Source organism: Mustela nivalis, assembly GCF_964662115.1.
Source record: "Mustela nivalis genome assembly, chromosome: X".
In the NCBI taxonomy this organism is placed as follows: Eukaryota; Metazoa; Chordata; class Mammalia; order Carnivora; family Mustelidae; genus Mustela; species Mustela nivalis.
In genome coordinates this window covers 106,718,679-106,735,193 of record NC_139040.1, presented here as the reverse complement: position 1 = coordinate 106,735,193, position 16,515 = coordinate 106,718,679, and the positions used below count along the sequence as shown (strand labels likewise).

Below are 16,515 nucleotides of genomic sequence, written 5' to 3'. Positions count from 1 at the left end.
GGTCAATGGGAGGTGGGTGATGCACATAATTTCCAGGCCTGTCCATAGAACCCCATGGATAAACTGGCCACATTCTGTCTTACTCTCCTGCAGTGACTGTGGGCAGCCCTAAGTTTAAGATGATAGTATCACAAAACTGGAAAATCCTGGATTCCTTAAGTCCCTATTTATGAAAGGGCTCTCAGGAAGTGCTCGTCAACCTCCACTGGAATTCATCTTTATTTTATTAAACTATTGAGGTTTCAGGGTTTTTTTTTTTTTCAAATAAACCTAGCATAAATACATATGCCATGTAGCTCAGCATAGCCTAAACACTGACTCATTTAGAAATGGAAGTCACTTCATCCAAGAAAACCACAATATATTTTTTTTTTCCTCAGATGACATAGCCAACTTGTGATTCAGCTAATTGTTTAGCAGAAGGCCTTTTTCCACGAGGAAAAAAAAATCTATAGAGGGTTTTAATAAAATATTCAATCTAATCATATTCTCACTGTGTTACTTCTCTGTTTAGCATTTAAGGTCTTTCCCAGAACTATGAGGTTTGAAAGGATAAAAAGCATGTATGGCACCAGGCATGATGCTTGATAAAACATAGTGAACAAATATTATTTCCTTTCCCTTTTCTCCTTCTTTTATCACAATGAGTTCTACACTCTGAAGTGGACAGATATATGATGGAGTTTGGGGGGAAAAGAAGAAGAGAAGGAAAAGAAAGAAGTAGGGAAATTGGTCTGAAGGTCAAAGACCTGGAGGAGAATGTAAGATGACCCCTCATCCTTGCCTTAACACTTCCTCTCCCTTCTCCATTCAGGGCCCTACTTAGGAAGGAAAGGACCCATTACTTTTTCTAGGAAGGAATTAATTCCAAATGACTGATTTTATGCTATCACACAAGTATGTATATCAACTATGAAGTGATCTCAAAAGATGGTGTAATGTGAAAACCAGCCTATGATATCAGGATTAAATAAAATTAATTTTAAGACTGATATTAGCAATGAGTTTTCCTCTAATCTCTATTTTGGCTACTATGAGCCTGCAATTGCACTACTGGGTATTTACCCCAAAGATACAGATGTAGTGAAAAGAAGGGCCATCTGTACCCCAATGTTCATAGCAGCAATGGCCACGGTCACCAAACTGTGGAAATAACCAAGATGCCCTTCAATGGACGAATGGATAAGGAAAATGTGGTCCATATACACGATGGATTATTATGCTGAGTGAAGTAAGTCAAGCAGAGAGACTCAATTATCATATGGTTTCACTTACTTGTGGAACATAAGAAATAACACCAAGGACATTGGGAGATGGAGAGGAGAAGGGAGTTGGGGGAAATTGGAAAGGGATATGAACCATGAGAGACTATGGACTCTGAAAAACAATCTGAGGGTTTTGAAGGGGTGGGGGGTGGGAGGTTGGGGGAGCCAGGTGGTAGGTATTACGGAGGGCACAGATTGTATGGAGCAGTGGGTGTGGTGCATAAACAATGAATTCTGTTACACTGAAAAGAAATTAAATAAAAAAAGCCTACTGTTCATTTCGGCTTAAATCTAGTTTCCTTTTAATAAATTTACATTAAAAATCATTAAATTTAGGGACGCCTGGGTGGCTCAGTGGGTTAAAGCCTCTGCCTTTGGCTCAGGTCATGATCTCAGGGTCCTGGGATCAAGCCCCGCATCGGGCTCTCTGCTCAGTGGGGAGCCTGCTTCCTTCTCTTTCTCTCTGCCTGCCTCTCTGCCTACTTGTGATTTGACAAATAAGTAAATAAATAAAATCTTTTAAAAAATCATTAAGTTTTAATCTATGGTTATAATTTTATCCAGTATAACTGGCATTTTATTTTAAGAACATAATCATGATACCAACCTTGGTTTCTGTGATTTTCTTTTGGATTGCATCCATTGTGTAGGGAGCCTCCTTCCACGACTCAAGCTTGGCTCTGGCCTGTCCCAACACCTGCTCAGCCTCTTCTTTAGCTTCTAGCCATTGTGTTGAATCCTTTAACATTTCATTCAACTGCTGTCTCCGGTTCTGAAGGTGTTCCTGTACTTCATCCCACTGACTCTGAATCCTTTCAACTGGAATAGAAGGAAAAATGAATATATAGGAGTAAATGCTAGCCTGGAGAAGACCTTTGAATCTTAACCTTCAAAGATGATCTCACTTTTCACATTATTTATATTAAAAATTCTTCATTGTATTACAGATAGGATAATGGACAATAGAAATCCTCACTTTTTCCAATGGCAAACATGAAGTTAAGTTATCTTCCTTAAGGTAACCTAGAATATCAGTTGTGTATATAAAAATTAAACTCTCTCTATTCTCAATCCCCTGAGCCAAATATGAAAATCTTTTAGAAAGGTCCTAGAGCAGACTGCCTGAATCCCTCTGCCCTTACTGCTTCAGTCCCCAACAACCTGACTTCTGATACTATCACTGGCAGTTCATTCCTTGAAGGATTTGCAGTGCCACAAAGAATTCATTTTGCCACCTAAGTTGCAGGCTAGATATACCAGGGAATCGATGATTCCTGACATCCTACCTCCCAGGAGCAGCCTAGAACCAAGGACTGATAGTACATATTGGGATATGAATATGTAAGCCTTACCCACTTCCGTACTGGTATTTCCCTCAATTGCCAAAGAAACCACATGCTCTGGTCTTCTTCTGGGGCAACCCAAGAGCAGACAGGCCTACTGTAAATTTTTTATAACCATATCTAAGAATTCATACTCGTTATATTCTGTAAGTAAGACAGGATTATATTGTCTTTTTTTGTATCATTTTTTTTGTATCATTGTGAGTCAAAGATGGAGATGTTCTATAAATTCTGCTCTGAAGTACTTTATTTTAGATTAAAAATAAACATGACCACATTGTTTTTATCTTTTACGGACCACATTATCTTTTCTTTAAGTTGATTTCATAAAATAGAAATAATGTCTTGGAAAATAAGTAATAAGCCCGCTATCAACTTTATCCCTTAAGCAAAACCTGACATTCTAGATTTTTCTTGAGGTCTCAATGAATACCATGTATAATTGGTTACTAATTTCTCTCACATAGGACTCCTTCCCACTTTTCACATATTCCCACTGCAAAGCTCTATCATTTTTTTTGCCACATGTTTGCAGTAGACTTTATAGCCCCCTGTCTCAAGTCTCTGTTTTGTAATGCAACCTCCACACTACAGAGAGAGTAATAATGAACATAAATCTCATCATCCCACTCCCTCATTTAAACCCTTCAATGTCTCCCCACTGTCTTCTGGAGTATCTTAGCTTGATATACATTTTTCTCTGATCTGCCTGGATAATCTGAAAGATTTATTTATAAAGGATTAAGTTACAACATAACCCGGGTGTAGGAAAATCACCAAAGAGAACACAAGATATTGGGACTTGCAGCAGTAGAGCTGTTACTATATCTAGGACCAGAAAATCAGGGGAGGGAAAAGTAGCCAGAAGCTGAGAATGACAAGGAGAATCCACCTTGAGAAGCTCAGTAACCTTTCGCCAAGGGACACCATTGGCCTGAGGCAACTCCACTAGGGAGAACCAGGAGAATAAATATCCTGATCTCACTTTGTCCTCTCTCTCCTTGGGGTATACCAACTGGAAGCCAGAGGGCATATGAGTCCAGGGATGACACAGATCAGCCCCTCGGAGTAGAGGCCAAAGAAGAAAAGGATGAAGAGGGGGTATGGATAGACAAATAAAATGTACACAGCACAATACTGTAAAATTATGCTGCATGATGTAAATTTAGTCCTTCTTCATTGACCCTATTTTTGCCCCCATAAAGTTAAGTGTTAAAGAAGTACTTGAGATTTTCTGAAAATAAGGATTAAAACTAGACAAACCCTAGAAGACTAGTGGTTGTGACATGAAATCAAGAATCTGGTACCTAAAATAGGTAAAACCAGGTGAGTGGCACTCATCATAAATGACTATTTTGGGGAGTTCATTTCTGTTTGGGTGCTTGCTTGTTATTGCAAAACCAGACCGCATACTATATTCCAACTTGAGTTAACACACGGACCTCTGTTTAAATGTCAGTCTCTCTCTATATTCTTTGAGCACCCTTCTTTATTGTTTGTTTCATTGTTGTTATTGCCCCACAGGGTAGTATGGCATCTATTTAAGGTAAGATTTACAGTGATTAATTAGTCTTCTATTTAATCTTTAGTTCACAAAATTAATAGTATAAAAGCTATTAGAAGAATGCTGTTTAAAATATGTCTTTACATATTCTGAAATAATTCCCCGTCAGTCATAGAAATAACTGATATTCCAATTACATACCATTTTTTCAACTTATCATGGCCAGTTATTTTACTCTGCATAGTTGGTACCTTTTTTCTTAGCCCATTTTTATATACTACATGTATATGGAAATAATAAAATTGGCTTTCCTTAAAAAAATTCTCTGATCCCAATTTGCTTTTTCATCAATCAGCCTTGATTAGTGATATTTTATTATGCTAGCAAACTTTTTTGATATAAATATGGTAAGCCATTTGCATTCATGCCAGTGAATATTTCCTACATCTTATAGTTCATAAGGTAGACATAATCTTTATATTTAAGAAGTCCATCATAGGAGAAAAAATTAAGATAGTTCTTCCTATTATGTGAGTATGTGTCTCTTCACTGTGGCAAGAGGAGGAAACTTTCACAGCCCAGATCATTATTTCAGACAAATATACAATTTGAGTGCTTGTTCAGTCAGAATGACAAAAGTATTCATCCCAAAGGGGTCATGTGTATGTAATGTAGTAAGGAAAACTGGTTCATTGGTGTATGTATCCCACTAAGGGTATGCTTTCTCATCCTTGACCTTCAACTGTACATTATCATCAGATAATATTTAACTAAATACAATTACAGGCTATAGACTCGCTCAACAATCCATCTACCCCTCCCAGCACACCTACCTGTCAATCCATTCATCTAGCCTGCCAGTCACCATTTTATTTACCATCTACTAGATAACCAGGCATTATGCTTAGCAGTGGGGAAACAAAGGAGTCAAGACAGATTCCCTGGTTTCTGGTTGGTGCCTGTCAGATAAAGGCATCATTCAGTATCTACCCAAAGAAAAAGGATGAACAACATTTCAGGAAAAAGATAATGAATTCCATTTTGGACCTATTCAGTGGGAGGTTTTGAAAACTGTCTACATAGGATTATCATTTTAGTCACTTGGACTGAAGGGATAATGGTATAGCTGTGTATTTGGGGAGAGAGAGAAATCCAGGGTTAGAAATTACTTCAGCGAAGTAATGAAAACCTCAATGAGTTCTCACTGACATGGTATGTAGATTGAACAGAACATAAGGGTAAGATGAAGTCCTAGAAATACAACACATAAAGACAGAATAAAGCAAAAGTAGCTAATAAGATGAATGAATAGCTAGCAAAGTAGGAGGAATGCCTGAAAAATGTACTTTCATAAAAACATGGACAAGAATTGCAAAAACTCAAAAGTGGCTAATACTGTTTTTTAAAATATTTTATGTATTTATTTGACAGAGAGAGATCACAAGTAGGCAGAGAGGCAGGCAGAGAGAGAGGAAGGGAGGCAGGCTCCCTGCTGAGCAGAGCCTGATGTGGGGCTTGATCCCAGGACTGTGGGATCATCACCTGAGCAAAAGAAAGAGGCCTTAACCCACTGAGCCACCCATGTGCCCCTGGTTAATACTTTGAAAAGCCATAAATGTCATGCCAGATAATAAAAGCCATAATAACATTTATTTGAATATCTACACTGCTTAAAACTCTGTTTTAAGTTCTGTATGAGTGTTAACTTATTTAATCATTATGATGATCTTATGAAGTGGTTATCATTGTTTATGCTGCTGCTGTTGCTACTTCTCATTGAACAGAGGAAGAAATAGACTGCATTAATGAATTGACATAAGGTCATACAGAGAGTGAGTGGGAGAGCTAACACTTGGACCCAAATAGTCAGACTCCCCAAAGCCCATGCCAAAAGTATCCATTGGATTTGACCACATGGAATTCCCTCAGGACCATACAAAAGATAATCTTAGTGGAGTGGTGGAAATCTTACTATAAGGAATTGACAAATGAATCAGCCAATGATAAATGAGAGTTGGAAGATAATTACCCTTTGTAGATGACAACTGCGAGGTGCATTTTTCACTGCATCCCAGAGTACACTCATCAGGGTTGAACTCAAGTTGCCCATAGCAATAACCTGCTTGATAATTGGCTCAATTATTGGCTTCTTTCCCTGTTTTGCTGTGCCACTCTGTTACTGGCATTTCATGGGATCACCTTACAAATAAAACACTTTCACTCAAATCATTGTTTCAAGGTCATCCTTCTGAGGGAAGCTAGTCTAAGTTAGATTTTTATTCATTTAATAATAATAAAAAAAAACCCTTAGTGCACAGCCCAGTGCTTGGTGCCTTGTATACTTTCAGTAACTGTCTGTCAAATGAATTGTACATGTAGACTATTTTAATTATCCATACTTTCTTTTTATAATGATGTAAAAATGCCACTTTCAAAGTTAACTCTTGCTCAGGACCTTGAGTTTTTCTTCTTTAAAATGAGTCACTGTCTCTTTGTTGCATTTCAAGTTTACATAAATTGAACACTGGTTGAAGAATTATGCTCATCATCACTTGTCATCAGGGAAGTTCAAATCAAAATTACAAAGAGCACCTCACACCTATCAGAATGGCGAAAATCAACAGCACAAGAAACAACAGGTGTTAGTGAGGATGCAGAGAAAAAGGAACCCTCATGCACTGTTGGTGGGAAGGCAAAGTGGTATGGCCACTCTGGAAAACAGTACAGAGTTCCTCAAAAAGTTAAAATTAGAACTCCCTTATGACCCAGCAACGGCACTGCTGGGGATTTACCCAAAGGATACAAAAGCATTAATTCAAAGGGATACATACACCCTTATGTTTATGGCAGCATTATTTACAATAGGCGAACTATAGAAGCAGCCTAAGTGTCCATTGACTCATGAATGGACAAAGAAGAGGTGAGATCTATCTATCTATCTATCTATCTATCTAGATATATAGATATATATCACTCAGCCATAAAAAATAATGAAATCTTGCCATTTGTAATGACATGGATGGATATAGAGAGTATAATGCTAAGCTAAATAAGTCAAGAAAGACAAATACCATATGACTTCACTCATACGTGGAATTTAAGGAATGGAAAAAACAAGCAAAAGGGGAAAAAACAAGAGAGACAGAGATACAAAGCAAGAAACAGACAATAAAGGACAATCTGACAGTTACTGGAGGGGAAAGGTTGGGGGGAATAGGTGAAACAGGTGATGGAGATTAAGGGGTACACTTGTGATGAGCACTAGGTATTGTATGGAAGTGTTGAATTACTATTTTGTACACCTGAAACTAATATAACACTGTATACTAGCTAACCTGAATTAAAATAAATACTTAAAAAAAGAATTGCATATTTTCCTCTTTATTTTCCATGATCTCTATTTTAAGCAAAATAAGTATTTTCTGGGCACCCATTGTTTCTTATTTAATGCCTCTGTATCAATCATATTTTTTGTTAGAGAACATCTTCAATATCATATTTACTAGTAGAATATTCTCATCTGATTTAAAAAATCCATAAATTAAAAAGTCTGTTGGTATGTGAGGGGAATTCTTGTGAGCCAAAAATAATTCATGATCTTTCTTTCTCTAATATTCTTTTTTTTTTTTTTAAGATTTATTTATTTGACAGAGAGAGATTACAAGTAAGCAGAGAGGCAGGCAGAGAGAGAGGAGGAAGCAGGCTCCCCGCTGAGCAGAGAGCCCGATGCGGGACTCGATCCCAGGACTCTAATATTCTTAAAATAGACAGTGGATCAGAGAGAATCTGTTGGCATGTCTTTTTGCCTCAGTATGTACTTTTAATTAAATCTAGATGGTATAATATAGAAGAATATATGTATATATCAGATAAGGATTTTTTCTTTATCTTTGAACTGTTTATTGTTTTGGTTTTTGTTTTCTTTTCCTTGCCCTTCCTTCACATTTGTTTTCTTGCCTTTGAATAGCTAAAATTAACTTTCCCTAATTTACTTTTTTTCAAAAATTGTGTTATGTTAGTCACCATATAGTATTCAGATAAGGATATTTTTATGGGTATTTTCAAATCTTAAAACATACTGAGCTTCAGAAGCTAATAACAATAAAATATTATATTGTTATTAACATAAGTACAAAGAGATGGATGCTAGAAAGACAGTAAACAGAAGTATCGACCCTTGTGAAATAAATACCCATATGTGAAAATATATTTTGCAGAGCAGAAATTATGGAGAAACTATTTCCTTTACAAAAGAATTCACCATAAGATTTATTTAAATAGTCAACTTGTGAAGTATATTTAAAATATTTGACTGGTGTTCCAGTCCCCGGTACTAAATTGGAAGCTTCCCCTAACTGGAAACTACCCAAATTCCCCTCTACTGGAAAGTGGATAAATACACTGTGGTATATTTACCAATATAATACTACCTAGCAACAAGAATAAAATATCTACAACTTATGCAATAGTATATATTAATCTCACAAACATAATGTTGAGTGAAAGAAGCCAGCCAAAAACAGTGTATACTGTTTTATTTCACTTATATAATATATAAAAAGAGGAAAAAGTATGATGACTGCAGAAGTCAGGATAATGGTTATCCTCGTGGGACTGGTAGTCACTGAAAGAGACATGACAGATGCTTCAGAGTTCTGTATATTATTCTGTTTCTTGATTTGAGGGGTGTTTACACAGTTGTATTTAGTTTGTGCAAACCCACCAAGCTAAACATTTATAACATGTGCATTTTCCCTTATGTATATTGTACTCCAATAAAAGTTTAATGAAGTATGATTTGACTTGTAAAATGTATTGTGCATACAACATTGGAGAATTCATCTTTTCAGATGCTGCAACCTGTGAAATAAGCATCACTGGCAGATATTAATGATAATAAGAGATGCAATGGTTTTGTTAAGGATACATATAATTTAGGTCTTAGATTGGTGTGATAAAGAACATCTCAGAAATACTAATTGGCCAATGAACCAGACTAGACTCACAGAAACAGATCAGCACATAGAGACTAATGAAGCAGCAATTTGGTTATTTAACTACAGAAACAAAGCACTGCAACTGAATGATATAGCTGTCCTAAGAGCAGACCCTGCAGGAGCATACACAGAAGAAAACATCAGAAGTGTGATATATATTCCACTTTGTCAAGGAATTAAAGTAAACATAAAATCTGCAGATCATCAAAGAGAAGCTGTTGTTTTGGAGCTGGGCCATTGTGGTAGCTGGACATCATATGGACCTGCTAATTGTCCATGCCTGGGCCAACAATTCAAACTACAGAATTTCATCACGCTTGCAACACTGCACCCAGAATATTATTGATAGACCAAAGATATATTATGGCAGTGTACTTGGTCACTAGAGCCCATACTGTTAGATTTACATTTATACCAGATTCATCTGACATGCAAAAGTGAAATAATAATAAAATATATGCATATAAACTCAGACAATCTGTGCATGTTGGTAATTGAAGAGCTACCCAAATGTGTGCATTTCTCCTTTCAAAGGGCCATCATGGAAAGCTTCTCAATTGATTTGTCCAGTAAGTAGATGCTGGATAAAGAAGGAAAATAAATAACCAATGCTAAGACTCATGATGACAGACTGGGACTCAGCATGTGTCCTGATTTACAGATCTCTAGAAGTGTCAAATTGGAAACTCAGCAATCATGTCAAGAACCACAATACCGCAGAGAAAGAAACAGTTCAGTTGATTGAGTACTAACCAATCTTTCACTTCATGTTTTTAAGCTAGCTATGTTTGATTATCGATATACATTCTTGACTGATATAAATTCCCACAACATCTCTCCTAGGGAAAAATGTTATTTACAAAAATGAAATGATTGCCTTTTTGAATATACATTGCTACAGAACAAAGAACAGCTCTGCTGCAATTTCTGCACTGAATTTATAGTCAGAGAATTAGAAGTTACTGTGACTAAGTTTTAGAAAGAAACATTGACTAGCAGTTAGTAATGGGTTATAGCCTTAGATTTGCGACGGAATTTAATTTGCAAAAGATACTTCACCACAACTTCAATTTCCTCAACTGCAAAACTGAAATAATGATGATTGTACATCCAAAGAATTGTTGTGAAGATAAAATTCAAATAAGAGCATAGAGGACAATAATGAACCAAGGTGTTCCTGCTTCTCCTTACAGAGACCAAACAATGGATTATAGTCATCAGCAAATGTTTGTGATCAGCTTGGTGGAACACACTGTGGATCTCAATGATTGCACAGGGTACTTTAATAATCCATGTAGAAGATACCAAACTGGTAGAGTGGATTCACAGGCAAATGGGTCAGAAATGGGTAAAGAATGGCAGAGATTTTTTTTTCCCCAGTGGCTGCATTTATTTTTTTTTATAATTAAATTTATTTATTTTCAGCATAACAGTATTCATTATTTTTGCACCACACCCAGTGCTCCATGCAATCCGTGCCCTCTATAATACCCATCACCTGGTACCCCAACCTCCCACCCCCCCACCACTTCATTCCCCTCAGATTGTTTTTCAGAGTCATAGTCTCTCATGGTTCACCTCCACTTCCAATTAAAAAAAAAAAAATAATGGCAGAGATTTAACTATGGGCAACTGTAAGGAAAATGATTCCAATGGGAGTTAAGATAATGAGTTGTGATAGTTAAAGATGGGAAAGAGATGGGGAAATCGCAACAGACTGTTCCCTGAGATTAAAATGTCAACAAAATGTTAGGGGGTGATCAAGAAGGGAACGAAAAAATAAAAGGAATAAAGAAACCACCATTATCCTACTCTTGTACCAAGTTAGGGTACATCTCTGCCTTGAGGAATGGGAGCGTACTTCATTTGATATTCAAAGACTTGTAAGAAACCAGGTAAGTAAAAATAATACTGACCAAAAATTATATGGAATATTAAGATTTGTTTCATATATTTCCACATGGCATTCAAACATGGTTCTTTAGAAGAATTATTTATAGTTAAGTTCTGCAAAGAATTTCAACTTAAACCCTTTAAGAAGAGGGAGAAACAAACACACTAACCCTAAAGTCAAATGTATCTAGTGTGAATGAACACTTGCTGTATTTAGGAACAGGACGGGAGGAATGTGGCTGCTATATAAACATGGGGGGGGAAATGTCATTTCAGACCAAAAAACTGGAAAGGGAAGGGAGTTATAGGCACGTGATAAAATCCTAGCCACTATGACTAATTTGAATTTCTGTTCCTTTTTTAAATCCTAAAAAGTTAGAATTCAGGAACAGCCAAACTTTATGTTTAAACTCATGGAAGACAGACCTAGTGTAAATGACCAAGTTAAAAATATTTTATAATATTAGTCTAACATTTAGGGCTAGTTTGAACATGGCAAAAATCAGTAATAATGTTATTTCACTACTAGTTTACTCTCTATAAAATAAGGATAACAATAATAAGAAGATTAATAATCTATTAAGATTAAGGAAATAATAAACACAAAGCACTGAGCAGCATGTCTGGCCCTTGCTCTCTACTATAGGGATGAAGAGAGACAACCATGTACTTTCATAACACCAATGAGGTTCTCAGATTTTTAAAAAAGATTTTATTTATTTATTTGTCAGAGAGAGAGAGAGTGCACAAGCAGAGGGAACAGCTGGCAGAGGGAGAAGCAGGCTCCCCACTGAGCAAGGAGCCCAATGTGGGACTTGATCCTAGGACCCTGGGATCGTGACCTGAGCCAAAGGCAGATGCCTAACTGACTGAGCCACCGATGCATCTTGAAGTTCTCAGATTTTGAGACACAAAGCAAAAGTGAGCAGACTGGATGATCCCTGAGGTTCTTACGAGCTCTAATAGTCTGTGAAATACACGTTTCTTGATGTTTCTGTCAGAGCGAGAGGCTCACCTTATAAGTTTATTGGGAAGAACTCAGTCAGCTCAGTGACTGGATAGCAGAGAGAACATCTACAGCCATATGTCATTCCCCTGGATGGGCCACTGGTATGATTCAGCTTGACAATCTTAAATTCAGCCACATTAAAATTCAGTTAAAATAAACTCAAGCCAACCTAAAAAAAAGGTTCCTTTCTCTGGAAAAACTTTTTAAGTGAGGTGAAACTGATATGCAACATGAGTTTCAGGTGTACAACACAATAATTCAATATTTGTACATTTTGTAAAACGATCACCTTAATAAGTCTAGTTAGCATCCAAAAGTTCTTTCCTTTCTGGGGTGATAGTATTTTTCTGTATCTTGATAGAGGCATATGTCACACTACTGTACCCACCACCAACATTCACTGAATGGGACACATAAAACTTGTGCATTTAACTATGCAAATTTTGCCACAAGAAAACAAACAAACAACTATCAATGAATATTGAGCTCTAATTAATGAAATGCATGTTGAAGTGTTTGGGGGCAAAGGGTACTGATGTTTCCAAACTTAGAAATGCATCAAAAAGTGTGTGTGTGGGGGGGTGAGGATTGATGGGAGGATAAAGGAATGAAGTGGTACAGCAGAATCTAGATGGTAAGTTCATGGGTATTCAGTGTAGGGTTCCTTCAGCTTTTCTGTGTATTTGAATTTTTCAGAATAAAATTTTAGATAAGATGCTCTCTCACAGCAAGTACGAAGCAGCATATTATTCAGGCAGCTTTCTAAGTCACTAAGACCACTTTTCAATTAAGAATAATACCATCTGTAGAATATGTAAGTCTAAAAGATAGTAAATAGCATTTCTAGAGTGAAAATGATGAAACATTTTGCTGAAAGTCATACCCAATGTATATGGTGAAGAGCTAGAAGTGGGATTCAGGCAGATCTCTTAATTTCATAATCAACAGACTGTCAGAGACCATATTACCTCATTTAAAGTATGTTGTACATTCTAACAGAGAAAAGGAGTCCTGTGGAAAAAAGCTCATTCTCCTATTGTGATTATAAACCATAGGTAAATGAGTGCTGATGCCCACTCTGAACTGAGTTAAGGTCAAAGGAGGACTGGATTTTGCCACCAGCTGGAGAGTCACAGATTATAAGAAAATACCAACATCCAGTCATAATGAAACATGTAAGCTATTTAAATATTAATTTTAAAAGGATATATTGAAATGTGGTATTATTTGATCATTAAAAGCAATTTCAAAAAATGGCTTCCTTTGGCAGAGGGCACCTATTGGTTGAGATGAAAACCTGATGGTGGAGAAAAAAGCTTGACCTACAGTTGTGAAAAATACTTCAGTGTATAATCGTAGGCCACTCACAAGACAGAAGAGAACTATCCAGGTGTGATAGTGACACAATATATCACTGGATGACCCATCTGTCCCACTGGGCCCAGCTATCAACTAATTAAGTGCCAAATGTAGCAAATAAAGTACTAACAACTCAAAAGGGGTCAGCAAGAGTTCACTAAAATGGAGTAAAGGGGACCATTACAATTCCAGCACCGTGGATTTATTACTGTGTCAATGGCATACAATGCACACAGCAAAACCCATTCATCACTGTACATTTCCACATCAAAACTGAAGCATTTGCTGGAATGAGAAAAATTTCAAAAAAATGTAGACTAAAAAAGGCATTTTTTTCCCCTGAACACACATCGAATTTCATCCCTATACCTTGTCACTCAAACTTTTATTTGACAAGTGCAGAAAATGCAAGTTATACTTGTGAAGCAAAGAGGGCTCACTTCTCTCTTTACAAGCACGCACCACAGTGTAGCCATTCAAGTTTAGGAATAAAAATAAATATAAAACAATTCTTTGAAAAACAAACAAACAAACATTGGCTATGAAGCAAAATGCCAGATCCTATCCATTGGAGGACTAGTCTGTATTTCTCACCTTCCTTATGTCCTCTCTAGAGGTATGAGTGTCTCTCTCCTACCCATGCCTAATTACCTCCCTATACTCAGTCTGCCAATTTCTTCTGCCTCCTAAAAGAAGCGGTTCAATTTTTCACCCACCCTGTATCTTCAAACTCAGTCCAGAACCTCATCTAAAAAGAAAACAACAAACAAATGAGTTTTGCTTTTGGCCCTAACACAACATCTGGCCAAGCTGATGTCTTCCCTCAGAGGAGAATGGTTTATGCAGGCACTACTGAGGGCATGGCCTGTGTACCAGCAGTATCCGCATTATCTGTGAGCTTGCAAGAAATGTAGTATCTTGGGCTTCTACTCAAAACCTAACTGATCAGATTCTACATGTTTAAGCCAGATTCCAGGGGTGATTTGTGTGCACATTAAAATTTGAGAAGTGCTAGTCAATACGCACTATTTCCACTTTCACACTTCAGGTTCCTTTTTTAGTCACTACATTTTGACTCTTGCTACTGCAATTGTAGATAATAGCAGAAATTGAAATTGCCATTGGAATTGTTGTAGATAGTAGCTATGACATTCAAGTCACTACCAAGTTAGAGATTCTGAAGTCTTTATTTTGGCAGACTTCCCTTCAGTACTTGTCCTCATTGATAAGACCTCCTTGAAACCTTCTTTCAATCAACATGGTATGGAATCTACGCCACCTTTCTGGCTGCTCCTTATCCTCCTCAGCTCATCTCTTAAATGTCACTATTCCCTACAAGTCTCTTTTTGATCTTTTCTTCTTATCACTGGATATTTTCTCTCCCTGGTGAGTTCATCTCTTTACATCACTTCATTTTCCACCTTTACAGTGATCATAGTCAAACTCCCTCCCAAACTCCATATCCTCAGAGTCAAGCATCTACTAAATCCATTTTAAATAGGCAGTGTATCCAAAACTTGATCACATCGCCTTCACCCTTCTCCCCCAGTCACTGACACACATCTGTGCCCCTACCTAGTCATTCAAAGAGAAACATACAAATCATCCCTGATTTCTCTTGCCTCCTTATCCGTTAGCCAAGATACCAAGTCATTCATTCAGCCTCCTTAATCGCCCTTCTAACCTCTCTATCATCCAGCTGTCACTTCCCCAGACTGCTTTTAATTAAAAGCCTCTGACACACTCTCTTATTTACTGAATCATAACCTTGTCTGCATCGAATCAACCAGGGTGCTTTGAAAAATACCAATGTCTCTGCCCTAATCCCAAAGCTTTTTATGTCATTGGTTTGGGGTGGAGTCCAGGCACGGCATTTTTTTAAAGGCCCCTGCTGCCCCTAGCGATTCTAATGTTCAGCTAGGACTGAAAAGCACTGCTCCAACACTGGCCTTCTGCCCTCCATGTTAATCTTCAGCACTTTTGTCAGAGAATATTTTTGAAGATGGAAAACTAGAGTTTGTCATCATTTATTAAATTTCTCTAATGTCACCCTTTCACTGCTCTCAGAATATAATGCAAATTCCCTACCTTACTTGTAAGACCTTTTCCAGCTTCTTGACTTCTACCGCCTGTTAGAACCAAAGTCTAGCCTTACAGCTACACACGAGTCTGCTACATGTGTGATGTGACCCATGTCCCACATGCATCTGCGCACAGATTATTCTCTACCCTCATCCACTCAAAACAGTTGGCTCGGAAGCCACTATCATTTGTCATTTTTCCTGACTGTTCTTTTCCGCTCCACCAAGCCTTGTTTCTTGGGTTTGGGTGAGGGACCCCGCAACATGGTTTCTAGAGCACCTGGTTCTTATCTCTGCACATAGCATTTACACTACTGGGCAATTATCTGTTTTTTTTTTTTGTCTCTCTTACCCACTGCAAGTCTAATCAGCACTGTAAGGTACCGATTTCAAGAGAGGAAATGTATTTTTAAATTCAGGGTCCAGCCCAAGTTTGGCACATAGGAAGGTAGAAATAAATGTGTGGAAAGGGCAAACACAACTCTTACATCATAAATGAGAATTTCTGCACTACTGCAAAAGCAAAATTGTCACCAACATATAAATGAACATTGCATATATTTATACAATGTTATGAAAATAATGTCCATGTTCAAAGTTTTTCAGACTTTGTGAGAGTGAGACTTCTGTACTAAAGGGAAAAGAGGAACTGAGTTATTGAAGTATAGTCTCAGCTGATCCCTTTCAAATATTTCTCAAGAAAAGCAAAATATAAGATCAAAAATAAATAAAGATCACTCAATTCTGGTTCATTTAACACATATCCTGTTAAATACAGGATCAGTGATTATAAAGTACTTTTTAGACTAGAGAAGGAGGAGGAGGAGTATAGACTGAAAGGCCGAAATATAAGTGCACGAAGACTCAAATTGCCCTTCCCAGGCCTCATTTTGAGATAATCTTTGCTTATTTAAACCGCAGTAACTCATAAATGTTACAACAAATAATGTGAAATAGGGGGAGATGAAAAATAACTCTTTCTATTCTAACAATCCCAATTCAAATGACAAAATAGTTTCACAGAAAACATGTAAATTGGCTTTGAACATTAGAATGGCAATTCC

General features: G+C 37.1%; 1 protein-coding gene across 1 annotated transcript in view; it reads right to left on the bottom strand.

The window, feature by feature from the left end:
- The window catches only part of DMD (dystrophin), a 2,004,585-nt gene that overhangs the window by 554,685 nt on the left and 1,433,385 nt on the right, over positions 1-16,515 (bottom strand). Inside the window, exon 50 of the mRNA XM_082716529.1 lies at positions 1,873-2,084. Within this exon, the coding sequence (XP_082572655.1) occupies positions 1,873-2,084 (212 nt within the window). The remainder of the gene's footprint in view (positions 1-1,872; positions 2,085-16,515) is intronic.